This window comes from Lepidochelys kempii, chromosome 5 (genome assembly GCF_965140265.1).
Source record: "Lepidochelys kempii isolate rLepKem1 chromosome 5, rLepKem1.hap2, whole genome shotgun sequence".
Taxonomy (NCBI): domain Eukaryota; kingdom Metazoa; phylum Chordata; order Testudines; family Cheloniidae; genus Lepidochelys; species Lepidochelys kempii.
Window position 1 is genome coordinate 87,640,500 of NC_133260.1, and position 26,018 is coordinate 87,666,517.

At 42.5% G+C, this 26,018-nt stretch overlaps 1 protein-coding gene across 6 annotated transcripts in view; it reads left to right on the forward strand.

The window, feature by feature from the left end:
- CNTNAP4 (contactin associated protein family member 4) overlaps positions 1 to 26,018 on the forward strand; it is a 310,896-nt gene that overhangs the window by 242,335 nt on the left and 42,543 nt on the right. For 5 of the 6 annotated variants that reach the window (XM_073344935.1, XM_073344940.1, XM_073344939.1 and 2 more), the window contains 2 exons: positions 1,113 to 1,240; positions 25,210 to 25,380. In XM_073344935.1, the coding sequence (XP_073201036.1) occupies positions 1,113 to 1,240; positions 25,210 to 25,380 (299 nt within the window). The remainder of the gene's footprint in view (positions 1 to 1,112; positions 1,241 to 25,209; positions 25,381 to 26,018) is intronic. The other variant, XM_073344938.1, reaches the window with a different exon arrangement.

Sequence of the window (26,018 nt, forward strand, 5' to 3'; positions counted from 1 at the left end):
CTGTGGAAAAATACTGACATCCCAAGATGGAGTCCAGCATCATGTGGCCTGGTCACATGTCTTCATAGAATCATAGCAGCCATTACTTACAGCCTGTCTGGAGTGTTCTCAGGAAGGCTTACCAAGTGGGAGATAAGCTTCTCCTAAGGCCTATTGTTTTTTCTAATGGTCCATTGCCTGAATAATCCCCACCCACTATCTAGACTGAAAGCATCTTGTCTAGTGGGCATTACCCAGGTGTAACTACATTTGAAGTACAAATACATAGTCAATATGCATAACTTCAGATACAAAAATCATACATGAATACAAATAGGATCATCATATTCAGCAAATCATAACTTTTCCAATGACACCTCACATGACTTATCTTGCATAAAATACATCATAATTATGCTACAATCATATAATAATATCACTATCAAGAATTCGGGGTGCAGTGTCACAGAGAGTACCAGGAAAATGGGGAACATGGGTGCGGTTCCTCCTGGCACTGGGATAGAGAATATGTATTAGTCATTTCTGTACTCTACATGCTTAGTTCTGTTTTGATTTTTGTGTCCTTTTGTGGTTTGTGGCTTTTTGGTATGCTTTTTTAACTTGATAAAATTAAATAGAAGAGAATGTCAAAATGAGTAAAAATTACACTCTGAAAGTATCTTAATTTTTAACAAATTAGAGAACAAGCCATCATAGATACACTGCTTTCTTTATGAGACAAAATTACAGACACATGAAAATGCACACTAGGTTTAGGAAGGCAGCTAAATACCTAATTATGTTGAAAATAAAATTCCATGCTTATGAAGAGGATGACAACCCTAAGCCTGCCCACTTGATTCTGTGATCTCATTTAGACCTGCAATAGATTTAAATGCTCTTACTGACCATGAGGTCAATATGGAAGTATTTGTAAGTATGCTCCCATTTATTCACACAATCGCCCATCTTATCTGAACAATACAGCTACAACTTTTCAAAATTTATTCCTAAATTTATTTTTTTGAGTTCAGTAAGTCCATTAAAAGGACAATATATGGACAATAAAAGGACAATGTGACTGTTAATCAGAAACATTTAGGAGATGTTTGTTTTCTATTTTAATTTTTCAGGGCTAATGATACTGGATTCCTCTCTTATAAAGAACATCTACCAGTAACTGAAATTGTTATCACGGATACAGACCGACCAAATTCTGAAGCAGCTTACAAGCTTGGACCTTTGCTTTGTCGGGGTGATAGTAAGTAACAACAGAAACTTTCAAGCTACAAATAATTCACTAGGTTTACCCACTGTGTGGTCAACTGTCTAAAAGGTATTTCAAGATCAACCAACTGTTCATGGCTAATTTAATAGGAAATGAGGGAGAGAGTGACAGGATCTTCAAGCAGAGGTGTGCAAGTAACAGATTTTTCAGTTTGCTGGCAGTTCTGAAAATGTAAATAAAAAATAATTTTACATCTACATTCAAATGACATTATTTGAAATTTTTGGAGAATCAAAAAGTAAATATATATATACATATATTTCAGGTCCAATGAAATGTTTGGTTTTGACTTTTAATGTCTTTTTCATGTTTTTGAAATTTTTGAAAATAAAAATGAAGGAAATTTTGAAATGAAAAATAATTTCAACTCGAAAAATTGAAATTTTTCATTTACTATGTGTCAAAACTAAATGTTTCAGATTATTTTTAAAATGTTTCTTTTTCAAATGAACAAGTTGGTGAAATAGACATGAAATTTGCAAAATGTTTTAGTGTTGCCAAATCTTCATTTTTTCACTTCAAAAATATTTCGTCTGAAAAATTTCACCTGGCTCTATCTTCAAGGAATCAGGATGCATTTAAAATTAGGTATTATATATATGAGGAGGTAGATCAGAGGTAATGATGGATCTAGTTTGAATAGTTTGCATGTAGGCATTGTGACTCACGGTTTTTGTGTTATGATGTTCAATTTTTGGTTAAAGCATGACTGTGCAGAGATGATTAAGATGTGCTACAGTGTCTTGGGAGAAATACACCGCTTACTGGACATGCAGGCCACTAATTTACAACACTCCTTTTATCTGGTGTCTTCATATCATATTTTAAAGGACCTGAGATACTATGAGTACATAGCTAAAATGGGCACTGGTGTGGCTGAGAAAATTGTGCTAAGGGATATTATGTTCCAAACTAGTACTACCAGGTCCTACACTAGGTTAGGATCAGTGAAATCTTTCTGTCTGGATAATATTAAAGAGAATGAATCCAAAGATTGCTCTTTAACAATTGATTTCCTGGGAAAAAATGAACAGCTGTGACCTATAAGAATATTATTTCCACTGACCATGCGATGACTAGGACATAGTTTCACCTTATGCTTGAACACAATTTTCTATATATTATAGTGTGTTAAATTTGAAGTCAGATAAAACTGACAAAATAAGGCCAAAGGGAACACAGATTAATGAAAGCTCTTTTGTAAAACACAAACAACACATCTTTTAGATTAATGGAAAAATATTTGAGCTACTTTTTAATTTTTTTTAAAGAATAATGCAGAGTACCAATAAGATATTTGGTACTATGCAATGGCAAAACATCCATGGCATTCTAATTGTAAGCATTGTAGTAACATATATTTTGTTCTGCACCTCTGGGCAGGAGAACAACACAAATAAGATCTCATAGCAAATACCCATTTCTCAGAAGTGCTGTTTAACAAGGACAAATAAATGTTCTTGGACTCACATCCATGGTTAGAGTGCTCATCAGAGAGATTTTGCTTCTTTCTGTTTCCGCCACTGTCAAACACTAAATTATGTGATTCCACTTCAAAGGGGATATCCTCTTATTTACCTATATCCTTTATTATTTTTTAACAGATAGAAATTTGTAGTATCATAATTGCTTACTGGCATACTCTTCAGAAGGGGCTGAGGGAGGATGTTTACTTCCATTCTTGACATACGTACACTAGGCTTGTCAAGGTTCCTCCCCCACTCTGAACTCTAGGGTACAGATGTGGGGACCTGCATGAAAAACCTCCTAAGCTTATCTTTACCAGCTTAGGTCAAAACTTCCCCAAGGTACAAAATATTACCCCCGTTATCCTTGGAATGGCCGCTACCACCACCAAACTAATACTGGTTACTGGGGAAGAGCTGTTTGGACGCGTCCTTCCCCCCAAAATACTTCCCAAAACCTTGCACCCCACTTCCTGGACAAGGTTTGGTAAAAAGCCTCACCAATTTGTCTAGGTGACTACAGACCCAGACCCTTGGATCTTAAGAACAATGAACAATCCTCCCAACACTTGCACCCCCCCTTTCCTGGGAAATGTTGGATAAAAAGCCTCACCAATTTGCATAGGTGACCACAAACCCAAACCCTTGGATCTGAGAACAATGAAAAAGCATTCAGTGTTTTACAAGAAGACTTTTAATAAAAAATAGAAGTAAATAGAAATAAAGAAATTCCCCCTGTAAAATCAGGATGGTATATATCTTACAGGGTAATTAGATTCAAAAACATAGAGAACCCCTCTAGGCAAAACCTTAAGTTACAAAAAGACACACAGACAGAAATAGTTATTCTATTCAGCACAATTCTTTTCTCAGCCATTTAAAGAAATCATAATCTAACACATACCTAGCTAGATTACTTACTAAAAGTTCTAAGACTCCATTCCTGTTCTGTCCCCGGCCAAGACGACTACAGACAGACACACAAACCCTTTGTTTCTCTCCCTCCTCCCAGCTTTTGAAAGTATCTTGTCTCCTCATTGGTCATTTTGGTCAGGTGCCAGCGAGGTTACCTTTAGCTTCTTAACCCTTTACAGGTGAGAGGAGCTTCCCCTGGCCAGGAGGGATTTCAAAGGGGTTTACCCTTCCCTTTAGATTTATGACACGCCCCCCAAATCTCAGCTAGGGTGAAACACTGGCTGGGATTTCTTCCTGGAGCTCTAGGAAAACAGAGTTAATAAGACACATGCATCTCTAAATATACTACCAAGTACATAAAGACTAACAATATTTTCCACATCTCAAGGACAATTTTAACCAGTTGATTCTGGGAAACTTTCACGGGAGAGTGCATCAGCCACTTTGTTAGAAGCTCCTGAGATGTGTTGGATGTCGAAATCAAAATCTTGGAGAGCTAAACTCCACCGAAGAAGTTTTCTGTTAGTTTCTTTGACGGTGTGAAGCCACTTTAGTGCAGCATGGTCGGTTTGCAGGTGGAAACGCCGTCCCCAAACATATGGGCGTAGCTTTTCCAGAGCGTAGACAATGGCATAACATTCTTTTTCAGTGACTGACCAGTTGCTTTCCCTCTCAGACAGTTTTTTGCTGAGAAACACTACAGGGTGGAATTCTTGATCAGGTCCTTTCTGCATTAAAACTGCTCCCACACCACGCTCGGATGCATCTGTGGTTACTAGGAACGGTTTGTCAAAGTCTGGGGCCCTTAGTACAGGGTCAGACATGAGTGTCGCTTTAAGCTTGTTAAAGGCCTTCTGACACTTTCCGGTCCACTGAACAGCATTTGGCTGTTTCTTTTTGGTTAGGTCTGTCAGTGGGGCAGCGATTTGGCTGTAGTGCGGTACAAATCGTCTGTAATAACCGGCCAAGCCTAAGAAGGATTGAACCTGTTTCTTTGACTTTGGGACAGGCCACTTTTGGATAGCATCCACTTTGGCCTGTAGGGGGCTGATAGTTCCTTGACCCACCTGGTGTCCAAGGTAAGTCACTCTGTTTAGGCCTATTTGACACTTCTTAGCCTTAACAGTTAGTCCTGCCTCCCTTATGCGCTCAAGGACTTTTTGTAGATGTTCCAGGTGGTCTGCCCAGGAATCCGAAAATATGGCCACATCGTCAAGGTAGGCGACTGCATATTCTCCTAATCCCGCTAGGAGACCATCTACAAGTCTTTGGAAAGTGGCGGGTGCATTTCGCAGCCCGAAAGGGAGTACATTAAATTCATACAGCCCGAGATGTGTGATGAAGGCTGACCTTTCCTTGGCAGATTCATCTAGCGGTACCTGCCAGTACCCCTTGGTTAAGTCCAAGGTAGAGATGAACTGGGCCCTTTCCAGTTTCTCTAATAGTTCATCTGTGCGTGGCATGGGATAGTTGTCTGGGCGAGTTACAGCATTTAGCTTACGGTAGTCCACGCAAAAACGTATTTCCCCATCTGGTTTGGGAACTAGAACCACTGGAGATGCCCATGCACTTTCAGAGGGGCGGATTACACCCATCTGTAACATATCCTGGATCTCCCGTTCTATAGCAGTTTTAGCTTGAGGAGACACCCGGTAAGGTTGGACCCTAATTGGGTGAGCATTACCTGTGTCAATGGAGTGGTATGCCCGTTCAGTCAGTCCTGGGGTGGCTGAGAACGTTGGCGCGTAGCTAGTGCACAGCTCCTGGATCTGCTGTCGCTGCATACGCCCAAGGGTCATGGAGAGGTTCACCTCTTCCACACCACCAGCACATTTCCCTTCGTAGTAGACACCTTCAGGCCACTCAGCGTCGTCTCCTCCCTGGGCTGTAAACTGACAAACCTTTAATTCTCTGGAATAAAAGGGCTTTAGAGAATTAATATGATACACCTTAGGCTTTCGGTTGGAGGTGGGGAATGCTATGAGATAATTAACAGCTCCCAGGCGCTCCTGGACCACGAATGGCCCTTCCCACGATGCTCCCATTTTATGGGCCTGGAGCGCCTTTAAGACCATGACCTGGTCTCCTACTTTGAAGGAACGCTCTCTGGCATGTTTATCATACCAGGCTTTTTGCTCTTTTTGAGCATCCTGTAAGTTTTCTCTAGCAAGGGCTAAAGAGGTTCGGAGGGTGTTTTGTAGGTTGGTTACAAAGTCCAGAATGTTAGTTCCTGGAGAAGGTGTAAATCCCTCCCATTGCTGCTTCACCAACTGCAATGGCCCCTTAACCTCACGGCCATATACAAGTTCAAATGGGGAAAACCCTAAACTGGGATGTGGTACAGCTCTGTAGGCAAAGAGCAACTGCTGCAATACTAGGTCCCAATCATTGGAGTGCTCATTTACGAATTTACGTATCATGGCCCCCAAAGTTCCATTAAACTTCTCCACCATGCCATTTGTTTGATGAGGGTAAGGAGTGGCAACCAAGTGATTTACCCCATGAGCTTCCCAAAGGTTTTTCATAGTTCCTGCCAGGAAATTAGTCCCTGCATCTGTGAGGATGTCGGAGGGCCAACCTACCCTGGCAAAAATGTCTGCTAGTGCCTGGCACACACTTTTAGCCCTGGTGTTGCTTAGAGCTACTGCTTCCGGCCATCGGGTGGCAAAATCCATGAAAGTCAGTATGTACTGCTTTCCTCTGGGTGTCTTTTTCGGAAAAGGACCCAGAATATCCACAGCTACTCGCTGAAATGGAACTTCAATGATGGGGAGTGGCTGGAGAGGAGCTTTGACCTGGTCTTGGGGTTTTCCCACTCTTTGGCACACCTCACAAGACTGGACATAGGTAGAAACATCCTTGCCCATTCCCTCCCAGTGGAATGACCCCCCCAAACGGTCTTTGGTCCTGTTCACCCCAGCATGGCCACTAGGGTGATCATGGGCTAAGCTCAAGAGCTTGGCCCGGTATTTAGTTGGAACTACCAACTGTCTCTGAGGATGCCAGTCTTCCTGGTGTCCCCCAGAAAGAGTTTCCTTGTATAAAAGTCCTCTTTCTACAACAAACCTGGATCGATTAGAAGAGCTGAGAGGCGGTGGGTTGCTCCGTGCCGCCGTCCAAGCTCTCTGGAGGCTTTCATCTGCTTCCTGTTCGGTCTGGAACTGTTCCCTTGATGCTGGAGACATCAGTTCCTCATGGGATTGTGGACCTAGGCTTGGTCCCTCTGGAAGCGATATAGGGGATGGAGCTGTTTCTGTTGACTGTGAACCGCTCTCCGCTGGTGCACTATGTTGGGATTCAGGCTCCGGCTGAGCCTCTTGTGTAGGGTTATCGGCTGCTGCCAGTTCAGGTTCGGTGGGGCCCTCTGGTGTTGAGGTTGCAAGTACTGGATTCAGTGCTGACACGGGGTCTGGTGTTGGTTGTTCGGCTGGTTCCGGTTCTGGGACTGGTTCCGTCTGGGTTTCTGGGACTGGATCCACTACTGCTGTTGCAGACATTGGCCTGGGGTCCAGGTCCATCACCTCTGACTGGGTCCTGATAGAAGTTTCCGGAACAGAGCTAGGCCTCACGGCTTGTTTAGCCTGGTTGCGGGTGACCATTCCCACCCTCTTGGCCTGCTTCACATGATTGGCCAAGTCTTCCCCCAACAGCATGGGGATGGGATAATCATCATAGACTGCAAAAGTCCACATTCCTGACCAGCCCTTGTACTGGACAGGCAACTTGGCTGTAGGCAAATTGAAAGAGTTGGACTTGAAGGGTTGAATCGTCACTTGGATCTCTGGGTTGATTAAATTGGGGTCCACTAAGGAAGCATGGATAGCTGACACTTGTGCTCCGGTGTCCCTCCACGCGGTGACCTTCTTCCCGCCCACACTCACAGTTTCCCTCCGCTCCAAGGGTATCTGGGAGGTATCTGGGCCTGTGGACCTCTGGTGTGATTCCGGTGCAATGAACTGTAATCTGTTGGGGTTCTTGGGGCAGTTGGCCTTTACATGCCCCAGCTCGTTACACTTAAAACATCGTCCAGCTGACGGGTCACTGGGGCGAGGAGGGTTGCTGGAGAACGGGGTGGTGGGACGATAAGGGGTCTGGAGGGTTCTTTGGGAGGTAGGTGGGGCTTTGGGCGGCCCCCGGTAATAGGGTGTGGTCTGGGGTGGTCCCTTCTGGTCTCCGCTCCAACTGCGACCAGTTTTCTTCTTCTCTGCCACCTCCACCCATCTGGCTCCAATCTCTCCTGCCTCCATTACAGTTTTGGGTTTCCCATCTAGGATGTATCTTTCTATTTCCTCAGGAACACCCTCTAAGAATTGTTCCATTTGCATTAGGAAGGGCAAATTTACTGGAGATTCAACACTTGCTCCTGATATCCAGGCATCCCAATGTTTTACAATGTGGTAGGCATGTCGGGTAAATGACATGTCTGGTTTCCACCTTAGGGCTCTGAACCTCCGACGAGACTGCTCGGGTGTTATCCCCATTCTGACTCTCGCCTTGGATTTAAACAGTTCATACTTGTTCATGTGTTCTTTAGGCATTTCAGCTGCCACCTCAGCTAAGGGTCCACTGAGCTGCGGCCTCAGCTCTACCATGTATTGGTCAGTAGAGATGTTGTACCCAAGGCAGGCCCTTTCGAAGTTTTCTAAGAAGGCCTCAGTATCATCACCTGCCTTGTAGGTGGGGAACTTTCTGGGATGGGAAGTGGTACCTGGAGAAGGATTGCTAGGGTTTGTTGGTATATTCTGCTGGGCCTTTATCCTCTCCATCTCCTCCACATGCTTCCTCTCTTTTTCCCTCTCCTCCTCCACATGCTTCCTTGCCTCCATTTCCCTCTTGTGGGCAGCCTCTTGGTGTTGTTCTGCCTCCCTTTCTTGTTCCTTCTTCAGCTGCATGAGTTCTATCTGTCTTTCATGTTCCCTTTGTTTTTCCTCAGCCTGAAATTTGGCTAATTCCAGCTGTAGTCGAGCTGAGGATTTGGCCATTCTAACCTCTCTGTTTTTAACTAACTTTACACCCGAGGTTTAGAAATAAACAAACAAAACTTGGCTGTAAAATTTTGCTGTGCTGGAATAGAATACCTATTCTCTGATAGTGATTGTCAGCCTACAGAAAAAGACAATTCCCTTGTCTCTGCTCTGGGCCCAAATTAAAGCAAAAAACCTCCAACTACTTGGAAACCTGCTTACCCAGCCCAAAGAAGAAAAAAATTTCTTTTCAAACCTGTGCTCCTTGTAAAACAAAACAAAAAAAAAATCAAAATCCTAAAAAAAAAACCCTGCCACTTTTGTCTCCAGGCAAATGGGTAGAGCACACACCCCCTATTTACTTTTAGGAAGAAAAGAAAAAAAAAAACCTCTGGGTTGGAAGACTGTGAATTTCCCTGCAGGAGTTAAGTACCCTGCCTCCAGGCAAGAAAACCTGCAATTCACAAGATAATCCCCTTTTGTCTCTGCTTGGCCACAAAGCAGAGAGAAACCAAGCTGCTTTCAGTTTCAAAGCTGCCTTCTGGACTTCCTAAAAATTCCTTTTTAAAATCTGTATTTCTAGTTCAAAAAATCTCAACTGGATCTCAAAATGATTTCAGGTTAATCCCACCGCTGCCACCATGTCAAGGTTCCTCCCCCACTCTGAACTCTAGGGTACAGATGTGGGGACCTGCATGAAAAACCTCCTAAGCTTATCTTTACCAGCTTAGGTCAAAACTTCCCCAAGGTACAAAATATTACCCCCGTTATCCTTGGAATGGCCGCTACCACCACCAAACTAATACTGGTTACTGGGGAAGAGCTGTTTGGACGCGTCCTTCCCCCCAAAATACTTCCCAAAACCTTGCACCCCACTTCCTGGACAAGGTTTGGTAAAAAGCCTCACCAATTTGTCTAGGTGACTACAGACCCAGACCCTTGGATCTTAAGAACAATGAACAATCCTCCCAACACTTGCACCCCCCCTTTCCTGGGAAATGTTGGATAAAAAGCCTCACCAATTTGCATAGGTGACCACAAACCCAAACCCTTGGATCTGAGAACAATGAAAAAGCATTCAGTGTTTTACAAGAAGACTTTTAATAAAAAATAGAAGTAAATAGAAATAAAGAAATTCCCCCTGTAAAATCAGGATGGTATATATCTTACAGGGTAATTAGATTCAAAAACATAGAGAACCCCTCTAGGCAAAACCTTAAGTTACAAAAAGACACACAGACAGAAATAGTTATTCTATTCAGCACAATTCTTTTCTCAGCCATTTAAAGAAATCATAATCTAACACATACCTAGCTAGATTACTTACTAAAAGTTCTAAGACTCCATTCCTGTTCTGTCCCCGGCCAAGACGACTACAGACAGACACACAAACCCTTTGTTTCTCTCCCTCCTCCCAGCTTTTGAAAGTATCTTGTCTCCTCATTGGTCATTTTGGTCAGGTGCCAGCGAGGTTACCTTTAGCTTCTTAACCCTTTACAGGTGAGAGGAGCTTCCCCTGGCCAGGAGGGATTTCAAAGGGGTTTACCCTTCCCTTTAGATTTATGACACGCCCCCCAAATCTCAGCTAGGGTGAAACACTGGCTGGGATTTCTTCCTGGAGCTCTAGGAAAACAGAGTTAATAAGACACATGCATCTCTAAATATACTACCAAGTACATAAAGACTAACAATATTTTCCACATCTCAAGGACAATTTTAACCAGTTGATTCTGGGAAACTTTCACGGGAGAGTGCATCAGCCACTTTGTTAGAAGCTCCTGAGATGTGTTGGATGTCGAAATCAAAATCTTGGAGAGCTAAACTCCACCGAAGAAGTTTTCTGTTAGTTTCTTTGACGGTGTGAAGCCACTTTAGTGCAGCATGGTCGGTTTGCAGGTGGAAACGCCGTCCCCAAACATATGGGCGTAGCTTTTCCAGAGCGTAGACAATGGCATAACATTCTTTTTCAGTGACTGACCAGTTGCTTTCCCTCTCAGACAGTTTTTTGCTGAGAAACACTACAGGGTGGAATTCTTGATCAGGTCCTTTCTGCATTAAAACTGCTCCCACACCACGCTCGGATGCATCTGTGGTTACTAGGAACGGTTTGTCAAAGTCTGGGGCCCTTAGTACAGGGTCAGACATGAGTGTCGCTTTAAGCTTGTTAAAGGCCTTCTGACACTTTCCGGTCCACTGAACAGCATTTGGCTGTTTCTTTTTGGTTAGGTCTGTCAGTGGGGCAGCGATTTGGCTGTAGTGCGGTACAAATCGTCTGTAATAACCGGCCAAGCCTAAGAAGGATTGAACCTGTTTCTTTGACTTTGGGACAGGCCACTTTTGGATAGCATCCACTTTGGCCTGTAGGGGGCTGATAGTTCCTTGACCCACCTGGTGTCCAAGGTAAGTCACTCTGTTTAGGCCTATTTGACACTTCTTAGCCTTAACAGTTAGTCCTGCCTCCCTTATGCGCTCAAGGACTTTTTGTAGATGTTCCAGGTGGTCTGCCCAGGAATCCGAAAATATGGCCACATCGTCAAGGTAGGCGACTGCATATTCTCCTAATCCCGCTAGGAGACCATCTACAAGTCTTTGGAAAGTGGCGGGTGCATTTCGCAGCCCGAAAGGGAGTACATTAAATTCATACAGCCCGAGATGTGTGATGAAGGCTGACCTTTCCTTGGCAGATTCATCTAGCGGTACCTGCCAGTACCCCTTGGTTAAGTCCAAGGTAGAGATGAACTGGGCCCTTTCCAGTTTCTCTAATAGTTCATCTGTGCGTGGCATGGGATAGTTGTCTGGGCGAGTTACAGCATTTAGCTTACGGTAGTCCACGCAAAAACGTATTTCCCCATCTGGTTTGGGAACTAGAACCACTGGAGATGCCCATGCACTTTCAGAGGGGCGGATTACACCCATCTGTAACATATCCTGGATCTCCCGTTCTATAGCAGTTTTAGCTTGAGGAGACACCCGGTAAGGTTGGACCCTAATTGGGTGAGCATTACCTGTGTCAATGGAGTGGTATGCCCGTTCAGTCAGTCCTGGGGTGGCTGAGAACGTTGGCGCGTAGCTAGTGCACAGCTCCTGGATCTGCTGTCGCTGCATACGCCCAAGGGTCATGGAGAGGTTCACCTCTTCCACACCACCAGCACATTTCCCTTCGTAGTAGACACCTTCAGGCCACTCAGCGTCGTCTCCTCCCTGGGCTGTAAACTGACAAACCTTTAATTCTCTGGAATAAAAGGGCTTTAGAGAATTAATATGATACACCTTAGGCTTTCGGTTGGAGGTGGGGAATGCTATGAGATAATTAACAGCTCCCAGGCGCTCCTGGACCACGAATGGCCCTTCCCACGATGCTCCCATTTTATGGGCCTGGAGCGCCTTTAAGACCATGACCTGGTCTCCTACTTTGAAGGAACGCTCTCTGGCATGTTTATCATACCAGGCTTTTTGCTCTTTTTGAGCATCCTGTAAGTTTTCTCTAGCAAGGGCTAAAGAGGTTCGGAGGGTGTTTTGTAGGTTGGTTACAAAGTCCAGAATGTTAGTTCCTGGAGAAGGTGTAAATCCCTCCCATTGCTGCTTCACCAACTGCAATGGCCCCTTAACCTCACGGCCATATACAAGTTCAAATGGGGAAAACCCTAAACTGGGATGTGGTACAGCTCTGTAGGCAAAGAGCAACTGCTGCAATACTAGGTCCCAATCATTGGAGTGCTCATTTACGAATTTACGTATCATGGCCCCCAAAGTTCCATTAAACTTCTCCACCATGCCATTTGTTTGATGAGGGTAAGGAGTGGCAACCAAGTGATTTACCCCATGAGCTTCCCAAAGGTTTTTCATAGTTCCTGCCAGGAAATTAGTCCCTGCATCTGTGAGGATGTCGGAGGGCCAACCTACCCTGGCAAAAATGTCTGCTAGTGCCTGGCACACACTTTTAGCCCTGGTGTTGCTTAGAGCTACTGCTTCCGGCCATCGGGTGGCAAAATCCATGAAAGTCAGTATGTACTGCTTTCCTCTGGGTGTCTTTTTCGGAAAAGGACCCAGAATATCCACAGCTACTCGCTGAAATGGAACTTCAATGATGGGGAGTGGCTGGAGAGGAGCTTTGACCTGGTCTTGGGGTTTTCCCACTCTTTGGCACACCTCACAAGACTGGACATAGGTAGAAACATCCTTGCCCATTCCCTCCCAGTGGAATGACCCCCCCAAACGGTCTTTGGTCCTGTTCACCCCAGCATGGCCACTAGGGTGATCATGGGCTAAGCTCAAGAGCTTGGCCCGGTATTTAGTTGGAACTACCAACTGTCTCTGAGGATGCCAGTCTTCCTGGTGTCCCCCAGAAAGAGTTTCCTTGTATAAAAGTCCTCTTTCTACAACAAACCTGGATCGATTAGAAGAGCTGAGAGGCGGTGGGTTGCTCCGTGCCGCCGTCCAAGCTCTCTGGAGGCTTTCATCTGCTTCCTGTTCGGTCTGGAACTGTTCCCTTGATGCTGGAGACATCAGTTCCTCATGGGATTGTGGACCTAGGCTTGGTCCCTCTGGAAGCGATATAGGGGATGGAGCTGTTTCTGTTGACTGTGAACCGCTCTCCGCTGGTGCACTATGTTGGGATTCAGGCTCCGGCTGAGCCTCTTGTGTAGGGTTATCGGCTGCTGCCAGTTCAGGTTCGGTGGGGCCCTCTGGTGTTGAGGTTGCAAGTACTGGATTCAGTGCTGACACGGGGTCTGGTGTTGGTTGTTCGGCTGGTTCCGGTTCTGGGACTGGTTCCGTCTGGGTTTCTGGGACTGGATCCACTACTGCTGTTGCAGACATTGGCCTGGGGTCCAGGTCCATCACCTCTGACTGGGTCCTGATAGAAGTTTCCGGAACAGAGCTAGGCCTCACGGCTTGTTTAGCCTGGTTGCGGGTGACCATTCCCACCCTCTTGGCCTGCTTCACATGATTGGCCAAGTCTTCCCCCAACAGCATGGGGATGGGATAATCATCATAGACTGCAAAAGTCCACATTCCTGACCAGCCCTTGTACTGGACAGGCAACTTGGCTGTAGGCAAATTGAAAGAGTTGGACTTGAAGGGTTGAATCGTCACTTGGATCTCTGGGTTGATTAAATTGGGGTCCACTAAGGAAGCATGGATAGCTGACACTTGTGCTCCGGTGTCCCTCCACGCGGTGACCTTCTTCCCGCCCACACTCACAGTTTCCCTCCGCTCCAAGGGTATCTGGGAGGTATCTGGGCCTGTGGACCTCTGGTGTGATTCCGGTGCAATGAACTGTAATCTGTTGGGGTTCTTGGGGCAGTTGGCCTTTACATGCCCCAGCTCGTTACACTTAAAACATCGTCCAGCTGACGGGTCACTGGGGCGAGGAGGGTTGCTGGAGAACGGGGTGGTGGGACGATAAGGGGTCTGGAGGGTTCTTTGGGAGGTAGGTGGGGCTTTGGGCGGCCCCCGGTAATAGGGTGTGGTCTGGGGTGGTCCCTTCTGGTCTCCGCTCCAACTGCGACCAGTTTTCTTCTTCTCTGCCACCTCCACCCATCTGGCTCCAATCTCTCCTGCCTCCATTACAGTTTTGGGTTTCCCATCTAGGATGTATCTTTCTATTTCCTCAGGAACACCCTCTAAGAATTGTTCCATTTGCATTAGGAAGGGCAAATTTACTGGAGATTCAACACTTGCTCCTGATATCCAGGCATCCCAATGTTTTACAATGTGGTAGGCATGTCGGGTAAATGACATGTCTGGTTTCCACCTTAGGGCTCTGAACCTCCGACGAGACTGCTCGGGTGTTATCCCCATTCTGACTCTCGCCTTGGATTTAAACAGTTCATACTTGTTCATGTGTTCTTTAGGCATTTCAGCTGCCACCTCAGCTAAGGGTCCACTGAGCTGCGGCCTCAGCTCTACCATGTATTGGTCAGTAGAGATGTTGTACCCAAGGCAGGCCCTTTCGAAGTTTTCTAAGAAGGCCTCAGTATCATCACCTGCCTTGTAGGTGGGGAACTTTCTGGGATGGGAAGTGGTACCTGGAGAAGGATTGCTAGGGTTTGTTGGTATATTCTGCTGGGCCTTTATCCTCTCCATCTCCTCCACATGCTTCCTCTCTTTTTCCCTCTCCTCCTCCACATGCTTCCTTGCCTCCATTTCCCTCTTGTGGGCAGCCTCTTGGTGTTGTTCTGCCTCCCTTTCTTGTTCCTTCTTCAGCTGCATGAGTTCTATCTGTCTTTCATGTTCCCTTTGTTTTTCCTCAGCCTGAAATTTGGCTAATTCCAGCTGTAGTCGAGCTGAGGATTTGGCCATTCTAACCTCTCTGTTTTTAACTAACTTTACACCCGAGGTTTAGAAATAAACAAACAAAACTTGGCTGTAAAATTTTGCTGTGCTGGAATAGAATACCTATTCTCTGATAGTGATTGTCAGCCTACAGAAAAAGACAATTCCCTTGTCTCTGCTCTGGGCCCAAATTAAAGCAAAAAACCTCCAACTACTTGGAAACCTGCTTACCCAGCCCAAAGAAGAAAAAAATTTCTTTTCAAACCTGTGCTCCTTGTAAAACAAAACAAAAAAAAAATCAAAATCCTAAAAAAAAAACCCTGCCACTTTTGTCTCCAGGCAAATGGGTAGAGCACACACCCCCTATTTACTTTTAGGAAGAAAAGAAAAAAAAAAACCTCTGGGTTGGAAGACTGTGAATTTCCCTGCAGGAGTTAAGTACCCTGCCTCCAGGCAAGAAAACCTGCAATTCACAAGATAATCCCCTTTTGTCTCTGCTTGGCCACAAAGCAGAGAGAAACCAAGCTGCTTTCAGTTTCAAAGCTGCCTTCTGGACTTCCTAAAAATTCCTTTTTAAAATCTGTATTTCTAGTTCAAAAAATCTCAACTGGATCTCAAAATGATTTCAGGTTAATCCCACCGCTGCCACCATGTCAAGGTTCCTCCCCCACTCTGAACTCTAGGGTACAGATGTGGGGACCTGCATGAAAAACCTCCTAAGCTTATCTTTACCAGCTTAGGTCAAAACTTCCCCAAGGTACAAAATATTACCCCCGTTATCCTTGGAATGGCCGCTACCACCACCAAACTAATACTGGTTACTGGGGAAGAGCTGTTTGGACGCGTCCTTCCCCCCAAAATACTTCCCAAAACCTTGCACCCCACTTCCTGGACAAGGTTTGGTAAAAAGCCTCACCAATTTGTCTAGGTGACTACAGACCCAGACCCTTGGATCTTAAGAACAATGAACAATCCTCCCAACACTTGCACCCCCCCTTTCCTGGGAAATGTTGGATAAAAAGCCTCACCAATTTGCATAGGTGACCACAAACCCAAACCCTTGGATCTGAGAACAATGAAAAAGCATTCAGTGTTTTACAAGAAGACTTTTAATAAAAAATAGAAGTAAATAGAAATAAAGAAATTCCCCCTGTAAAATCAGGATGGTATATATCTTACAGGGTAATTAGATTCAAAAACATAGAGAACCCCTCTAGGCAAAACCTTAAGTTACAAAAAGACACACAGACAGAAATAGTTATTCTATTCAGCACAATTCTTTTCTCAGCCATTTAAAGAAATCATAATCTAACACATACCTAGCTAGATTACTTACTAAAAGTTCTAAGACTCCATTCCTGTTCTGTCCCCGGCCAAGACGACTACAGACAGACACACAAACCCTTTGTTTCTCTCCCTCCTCCCAGCTTTTGAAAGTATCTTGTCTCCTCATTGGTCATTTTGGTCAGGTGCCAGCGAGGTTACCTTTAGCTTCTTAACCCTTTACAGGTGAGAGGAGCTTCCCCTGGCCAGGAGGGATTTCAAAGGGGTTTACCCTTCCCTTTAGATTTATGACAAGGCTCCATTCAAAGGCTGGAAGGTTGTGAAATCTCATGGTCCATTTATCATCTATACATATATGAAAAATAATTGTTTATGGTAAATATCAAAATGAAGTAGATCTGCAAACAGTGCACTGAATTGGCTTAAACAATATGACACGGTGAATAAAATAGGGGTTTTTTTAAGGTGTTTGTTTATCCTCATTGGCTATCATTTACACAAATATACTCCATAGCTTCTAAACGCTAATGTGGACCAGAAGTCAAGCTAAGATATGACAGGAATATGTCAAGGCAATACAATATTAGAGATAAATATAATGCTTACCACATCTATATCTATAGATCATCATCTGTCATACAAAGATTAATTAATTCTCTCAGAACACCTGATAAAGGTATATATATTATCTCCATTTCACAGGTGCAGAACTTGACCCACAGAGGTTGTGGGATTCTCAAGTACCTATGGTCAGACCAAGGGACTTCATAGCTCTCAGTCCTCTGCTCAGAACACTAAGCCACACCTTTCTATCTTGACAATATATTCTTAGGCTATCTGCTATTGGCTTTCTCCATTTTCCTCCATAAATTTCTATTTGCACTTTCTAGTGTACCTAATAAATTGTATCTCACAATTTTGGTGTCAGATTTGACATAGTAGTTGGGCTTCATGAAAATAAAGAGACTAAATGAACCTATGATCAGCAGAGTTGAGGACAATAAGAAGAAGAGGGGGTTTTTTGTTGTTTTTTTTTTAACTTATTGAGTGCAAGGGGAATCCCAGCAATGATATTGGCCCATGGAAATGTTAGAATTGTCAGTAATAATGCAAGCAGGGCAGAAGTGTCAATAAATGTTTCTGTTCTATTTTTGGGAAAAAGCCAAGTGATGCATTAATATCATATGGTGATTGTGAAATACTTTTAACATCCTCCTTCGTTACTATTGGAATGGAAACAGCAGCTACTAAAGCTAGACATTTATAAATCAGCAGGTCCGGATAACTTGTGTGCTAGGGTTTTTGGAGCTCTCTGGACCATTGATATTAGTTTTCAATACATCTTGGAACACTGAGGAAGTTCCAGAGGACTGGAAGAAAGCTAGTACTGTACATAGATCGTGGGCAAAATACTGGAATAGTTTATATGGGGCTCTGTTAATACAGAATTAAAGGAAGGTAATATAATTAATGCCAATTGTCACAGTCCTGGTCAAGCTCCCCCTGTGAGATACACACCGGGTTCCTGTGTTTGAATCCCAGTACTTGGACCTGTGTGATTTTGGCTTGCTGAGTCTGAGCAGAGTCCAGGCACTGCCTCTGCCTTTGTGTCTCCAGACACACTCTTGGGGTAGAGATCCTGTGTCTAGCATCCCCTTCTGAGAGCTGGGATACCACAGCCCAACTGTATAGGTCCTGAGATTAGTGCCAGCTCTCCCAGACACCCCAATAGCTTAAGTACACTCTTCCCAGAGTTCCAACTTTGTGGGCACTCTGGTTTATGCTTTATCCCTTCAAATACATGTGATAGTGGAAGCAAAGACACAGAATTTTCACAGGGTTTCTTACACAATCACTTTTTACTTTAGACAGCACGAGCGATATACATATCTAGGCAAACTAAGATACACTTGCAAACAGATCCCTGCCTCAGTTTCCTCACTGCTCTTGAGCTTTCTTTGGGATTTGAGTGAGTGAGGATCCAGGACCTTCTCTGTGACTCCATTCCTTCTAGTTCCTGTAGGCATCAACCATCCCATTATCCTGATGTACTTCCATTTGAATGGGAGCTATTAATGTTAATGTGTCTCCATTGTCTCTGTACTAGGAGAGATGGGACGCCAGCCCTGATAACAAAAGGCTGACACCGCATCCACTGAAGCATTCAATGACACAGCAACTTCTTAAAATGAACCAAAATTCATAAATTATACAAAGACAGATCTTTCAAGTGTAGATTAGGATGAACCAAAATATGTCATACATTTGTGTCAATTTTACCACATTGTTTCAGTTAAAAAAAAGTGAAAACATTTTGTTTTGACATTTTTGAAAGAAAATATTTTTTCTATTCAAATTTACGTTTCATTTTTGAAATTTATTTTATTTTTTTATTTTAAAAAGTTTTTAAAAGCTCAAAAATTAAACAAATTTCTGGTTGAATGAAATATTTCATGTGACCTGAAAAGAATGTATTTTTCAACTTTTTGTTTAATTGATTTTTATTTATTTGTTTGCTTGGTATGGCCATGAACCAATAAATCAGACATTTGCACAGCTTTATTCATTCCAAACAACATTTTGATCAAGAAACTAGAATAATACAAAATCAACAATGCACACATTATAAATGAATTACATACTAGCTAAATCAGACTCAAAATATAATTGTAAGTGGGGAATAATCATTAAACAGGTGTATTTCTAGTGGTGTCCCACAGGGACTGGTTCTTTGCCCTACTCTATTTAACATTTTTAATCAATGATCTGGAAGAAAAGAGAAAAACATCACTGATAAAGAGTGGAAGAATAGTAAATAATGAGGCGAGGTCACTTCTTAGTGTATGCGCAACGCATCTCAAGTGGCATGTGGCCAGGATTCATCATCAAATTTGGTCTGCTGGTTGGATCACTATCTTCCCTGGCTTGGGCCGGGTACTGATGTGGAGTGTTATGTGAACGCTGATCCATGCTCCTTAGGAGAGGTCACTGATACAGAACAATCTGGTAAGATGAGCACAGTCAAACAATGTGTGTTTTAATATGGCCAAATGTAAAGTTGTACACCCTAGAAAAAAATAATGTGGGCTATACTTACAGGATGTGGGGCTCTATCCTCCAAAGCAGTGACTGAAAAAGACTTGGGGATCGTGGCTGATAATCAGCTGAACAAGAGTTCACTGTGCAATGCTTTGGTCAAAAGGGATAATACAGCTTTTGGTAGCATAAACAGGGGAATCTTGAGTAGGAGAAGAGAGGTTATTTTACCTATGTGTTTGGTACTGGTGCAACTCCTACTGGAATACTGTGTCTAGTTCTGGTGTCCACAACTCAGGAAGGAGACTGATAAATTAGACAGGGTTCAGAGAAGAGCCACAAGAATGATTAAAAAACATGCTTTATAGTGAAAGACTCAAGGAACTTGATCTGTTTAGATAAAAAAAATAGAAGGTGAAGGGGTGATTTTATCATAATCTATAATGACCTTCATGCAGAATAGAAATTTGATAACATAGGTCTCACTAATCTAGCAAATAAATGTATAGTGAGATCCAGTGACTGGAAGTTGAAGCTAGACAAATACAGACTAGAAACAAGTTGTACATTTTTTAACAGCAAGAGAAATTAATTGCTAGATTAACAAAGGTAGTGATGGATTCTCCATCACTGGAAAATTTTAAATCTACATTGGATATTTTTCTTAAAGAAGTGCTCTAGTTCAAACAACAATTAATTCAGGAAAGTCTCATAGCCTGTTTTATACAGTATGTCAGACGAGATAATCACAATGGTCCCTTATGGCTTTATAATCTATGAATTTTATAATAAGCTGTTGTACAGGGGAGCTAGAAGTAGCGATACAAATGGGGCAGCTGTACTCACAAATTATCAAAGGCAAACAGTTGCCAGATTTTGGAATGTTAGGAGGATCCATTCAGAAGAAGAGATCCATTCAGAAGAATTTGCAGAATTTTAGTAAGTCTGCTTTCCACACTGCTCTGCTGAGCAAATGGGATTTTTTCCATGTTGCATCATCAAAAGAAATGTTGGATAAACGTGAAAAGAAACAGATGTGAATAAGACATGTAAGTAGTAGAGTTTGATTAAAACCAGCACCACTACCGCCGCCCCTAATTTTCCACAACAGGGAAAAATCATTTTTCTAATGTACTTTTATATAGGAGGCCACAATATGGCCACCTTAAGGGGAGATGGACCTCAGCTCCATATGTGACAAGATCAACTTATGTCCCCAGGTGGAGAAAATAGTGAAGAGCATGTGACTGATCAGACCTGGGATACATAAAACAGAGGCCTGTGGAGAAAGCTAAGAATGCCAATCTCAAGACAAGAAGGCCTGGGAGTTACTGCTAAAAGAGCAGGAAAATGGGAGATGCTGTGCTCAGCTTAGGCCTGGGACGGAAGTGTTTGTGAACTGTGAAGGGAAGACAGATCCGTAGGGACAAGGGGCTGGGCTCAGCCTTAGCCTGGGACGAAGACTGTTTTTTGTTGTGAGTTCTGATTGGTTTATGCCACCTTGTTGGCATGATTTAATAAATTGAATCTTAGATTGGGAACCTTGTTTTGAATACCATTGGATGGGGGGCTGCAGAGGTTAAGATGCCCCATGGAAAGTGAAACTGAGACAAGGTACCACAAGGTACCACAAGGCCATGAGGGGGCACTTGGGAAGCAGTGACCACATCCACATAGAAACAATAGAAACAAAATCAGACTATCAGGCTAGAAGGCAAAATGGAGTGGACTAGACCAAAGAGCCCCTTCATCTATAGAGACAATGGGCTAAATCCTGCACGCCTTACTCATGCTGGTAGTTTCACTGAAGTCAGTTGGACTAGTGCTATAAGGCTTGGCAGGATCTTCAATTTTCAATAGGTACAGCTTTATAAAGTAATGATAATAATGTGCATGTAAACATGGTAAGGATCTGACTTTAGATGGAACACAAAGCTTCTGACTTAAGTGGGACCAGCATTTGGCTCTTTTATACAGTAGTAGCATTGGGTGATCTCTGGGTACATTAGAAATGTTAATATATTAAGCTTCACTACACCCTTCTGAGATAGGACAGTATTATCTCCATTTTATATCTGGGGAAACTGGGATGGGGATTAAAATACCTTATTCATCATCACATGGGAAATCTGTGGCATTTTCAAGAACAGAATCTAGATTTCCTGATTACCAGTTCTGTGCTTTAGCTAAACTTATCTAGAAGAGATGGGTAAATTTTGTGCCATGCCAGGCAGAGTTTTGTCTTGCCTCCCCCAGCCCTAACACACACCCGCAGGAGACATCTACAGAAAACTATATTCTTTTTGCCAATTGATCTGTATTAAAAACTGTAAATTGTTTTCCACTGGAAGCTATTTGGTTTTGTTTACTTTTTTTCCTTCACTTTGATCCCCGCTGGAGTTTCACACATAAAGCGTGTGATACAGCACTTAAAAGTATCAACAGAGGAGCTGTTACAAATAAAAAAAAAATTGTGTTCTGATATAAATATTAGACAGCTCCAATGACTTTTTACAACTAAGAAATTGTTGTGAAGGAGTCCTTTTTGATTAGCTTTGTAGCGTTCAAAACTACTAACTTGACTGCCATGTTTTCATTTTTCTTCCTGTCTTTTTATGTTTTATTTTAAAATTGGTAAGATAAAAGATGATTTGTTAATGAATGTTTCCCTTTAATAAATCTCTGAAATCTTGAAAGCAAAGTATTATTTGCAATATGGATATGGGTGTTGTTTTATTTATAGCAAACAAGGCTGCTTTTCTTCTACTTTTTCTTTAGTTCTGTGGAGATTCAAGTCTTACCATCTCAAATAAAATGCTAAATATAGTTGATTTCCTTATTCCATGGTGTTAGTCTCAGCTTACTACACAGGAGACTGTAGGCCAGATCCTCAAGTATTGTACACTGAAGTATCTCTTTTGCCACACCAATTTACAGCAGCTGAGGATCTGGCTCTATATATTTCCTTCTAATAGGGGTCTTTTTGTGGCTATCCCTTTAATATCTTAATATTCTTAAATACTTTATGTATCAGTTTCAGGGTTGGGATAATGCAGTAAAAAGAAAAGAAAGATGGAGTAAGGGAGGAATAGGAAGAATTAAACTTTCAACTTTGGACTTCAGTGGCACTTTCCATATGAGGGTCTCAAAAACAGATCAGAGCTATCATAATCAAAGGAGAAGGGGAGTTTTCTACCTTTTACCTTAAAATGTTCTAATTCACTTGCCAAATGATGACCGAGTGGAATTATCTAATCTCCCATACTAAACGCCCCATTGCCACTCAGATGCATATTCAAATGGTTCATTGGAGCTAATCACATAATTTCTATGATGGACAATTGTCTTTTTTTCCCTTCTAATTGCCAGCAATGTTTAACCCATTTTATATAAATTGCTAGTCTTCAATTTCCAACTGTGTTGAATTACTGGCAACAACTAGCCCACTATTTATTAAATAGCTAGTACATGCACTAATTAATTTATATGAGCATAAGCTTTCGTGAGCTACAGCTCACTTCATCGGATGCATACTGTGAGCTGTAGCTCACGAAAGCTTATGCTCAAATAAATTGGTTAGTCTCTAAGGTGCCACAAGTACTCCTTTTCTTTTTGAGTATACAGACTAACACGGCTGTTACTCTGAAACATGCACAAATCATACTTGCAGCGAAGTTCAATATGACCTGAGACCGTGAAAAAAAAAGAGTCTAAAGGAAATGACTCCAGATATTAGGTCTTTTCTTCCATTTGTTTTCTTTCCCTCCCATGGGATTTATGCAGGTTTTTGACTGCAGCTCAGGAGCCCACAACACAACTCAAGAGAGTCAGGTGAAAAGCAACTCTTTTACTCCCCCAGTCCTGGGCCATCTTTTAACTGATCCTCTGATGTACATAACATTGGCCTGTTTATTGCTGTAACTTATATTGCCAGGCAACAGCCCCACGCATGTATTATGCCATCTGAGGAGTGCCAGTTTGCAGGTATGATCCTTTTCCCTTGCTGTGGCATCTACACCAGTCACAGGGAGTGGCTGGCACAATGCCACAATGTCAACGCTGTGCTACTGAAGGATCCCCCTACACTGTTGTATCCTGATGTTATTGTGGAAATGGTGCTTCTACAGATACTTCCACATTTTCAATAGGAACAGTGCAGGAAGAATACCTGGTGTGCACATAGGTGTAGGGAGTAATTAAATAATCTTGTAAGAAGAGATGTTGGGATTTTTTTCATTGCAATTATATTCCGTCAAAAAGGCCCTTTTTGTAAAACCAAAATTTTCCACAAGTAAACTTCAATTTTATCGAAAAATTCCATTTTTCCATTGGGATGACAAATGACCTTTGGGAAGGCCCTTGTCGATTTCATTTTCCGCCAGCAGTCAGAAAGTGAAATTGACAAAAGCTTTTCAGGAGGGCTGCCAAAGCTGATTGCTCTCACTCTGTGCCTCCCCAGCTTTCAGAGTCGTTCTTCATCTCTCAGGCAAGAGAGGTTGGGCACCTGGGCTCTCTGCCTCTCCAGTTCCCAGAGACAGGGAGGCTGGATATCTGGGTTATCTGGCTGCTGTCTCTGGCGGAAAGGCTGTGTTCTAGTTGTCAGGATTAGCTGGAGTAGAGGACCTTCAACCAAAAAGACACACAGTTATATCCCAGATATGGGGTTAGCTCTTGATTGAATGTTGACTATGTACTGGAGAAGTGTCACTCTCCAAAGCCCTCAATAGGCCCGATCTGCATTACCCACATTTGAGGGGGAGAAAGCTAAATATGAGGTCAGGTATAGTCACTCCACTACTTCACAGAGGAGGCAATGGATATAGCAGACAATAAGATTAACATTTAGAATTTCTCTTTAAGAGCAAAATTATTCCCTTCAAACTCTAATGCAGAGCCTGGGATGTGGTACCGATTCACACGCACGCACACCAACCCCTCTCCCCACACACACACACACACACAAACACCCCCTCCCCCCCCCAAAAAATGTTGAAATCAGTGAGAGCTTTGTGAGGATCAGAACCCTGATTCAAATCCCACTGAAGTCAAAGGGAGTATTTTTGTTAACTTTGATGGGTTTGCATGATGCCCCTAAGGGCACAATGTGTTCTATAGATATATATTGCAGGTAAGAGAAAAGATTAGAAAATTTGGATTTTTTTCAAAAATTCAGAGTGCTTGGAGCTAAAGTCATATTTTTGCATCTATTTCATACTAAATCACAGCATTAGCAGGAAAGTATGCACTGGACTTGTTCAATTACATAAGAAGATATTGGATGCCTCATTTGATTTAGAAAGCAATATAGCTTATTAAAAAGATACATTTACATGTAAGAATTCAGTAATAAGAACAAGGTGTTTCTCATTGGGCCTCATGAATGTAGAGCACATCCCCATTAGATTTAGTTCTATTAGGGGTTTTAAATAGGCTTTTGAATAGTTGAGAGCAAAATTCAACAAATTATAATGAAATATGAGCTGATGGAAAAGTAAGACCACTGGAATCTATGGATCTGACCTTGTAACCATTACTCAGGTAGTCACATTGACTTCAGTCGGACTACTCATGAGAGTAAGAAAGCAGTATGAGTCCCTAATATGTAATCAATTAAAGGGCAAAAAACTGTGGATACTAGTTAACTACTTCCATAGAAATTAAGAGACTTATCCTACTGCTTTGAAGTTAGTGGAAGAACTCCCATTGCCTTCAACAACTGCAGGGTCCAGCCGTATGTGTATAAACTAAGTTTTTCTTCTTGATTATGAGTGACAATTCCACCAATGATCACACATGTAACATATTATAGCAGGGCTATGATCACAGTTCATATAAAATCAGTGTTTACATGTTCTTCTAAGAGTAGAGATGCATAGTGACATACATTACAAACTGTTTCTTGCATTGGGTACTTTGCTTCATTAGTTGTAAAGGTTAAAACCATATTAAAACAATATTAGACATTGCTGTTTCATTTAATGTTTTGTTTTGCTGTAACCAGGGACGTTTTGGAATTCAGCCTCCTTCAATACTGAGGCCTCATATCTTCATTTCCCTACTTTCCATGGAGAACTCAGTGCAGATGTGTCATTTTTCTTTAAGACTACAGCTTCCTCTGGCATGTTTTTAGAGAACCTGGGGATTAAAGACTTCATAAGGATAGAGCTGCATTGTAAGTCATATTTAATAAACAGGTTTTGGTTTTTACTTTCATTTAGATTGTCAAAAATTAGCACTTTGTAATGCTGAATTCAAAGAGAGAGAACGTATTTTTCCATATTAGGCAACAGTATAATTGAATTGTCTTAGGTTAGAATGGTGTGACTTGGTGTAAAGTCAATGATGTAATAGCCTAGAGAGTCATGAAATACAGAAAACTTCAATAATATGCTCTTGTTTAGCATTTCAGAGCAGAACCTCAGATGCAATAATGACATTCTTGTGGTATGTTGATATTCCAAGCTCAAGATGCTGATACTCCAGAACAATGAGGTGGTATAATGAGGTGGAAAATACACATCCAGATAGGAAAGCATTTGGATGAATACTAAGGCTATGTCTACACTACACAGTGTAGCTGCTGTTTGTCGACAGGAGAGAACTGCCCTGCTGACAAAAAACTTCCACCCCCAACAAGCAGTGTTAGTGTTGTCTCTCCTGCCAACAAAGCTCTGTTCACACCAGTGTTTGTCATCAACAAAACTTTTGTCTTTTTTTTGGGAGGGGTGTGTTTTTTTAACACCTCTGAATGACAAAAGTTCTGTCTTTCACTTGCCAGTGTAGACAGAGTTTAAATAGGAGAAATTCAGC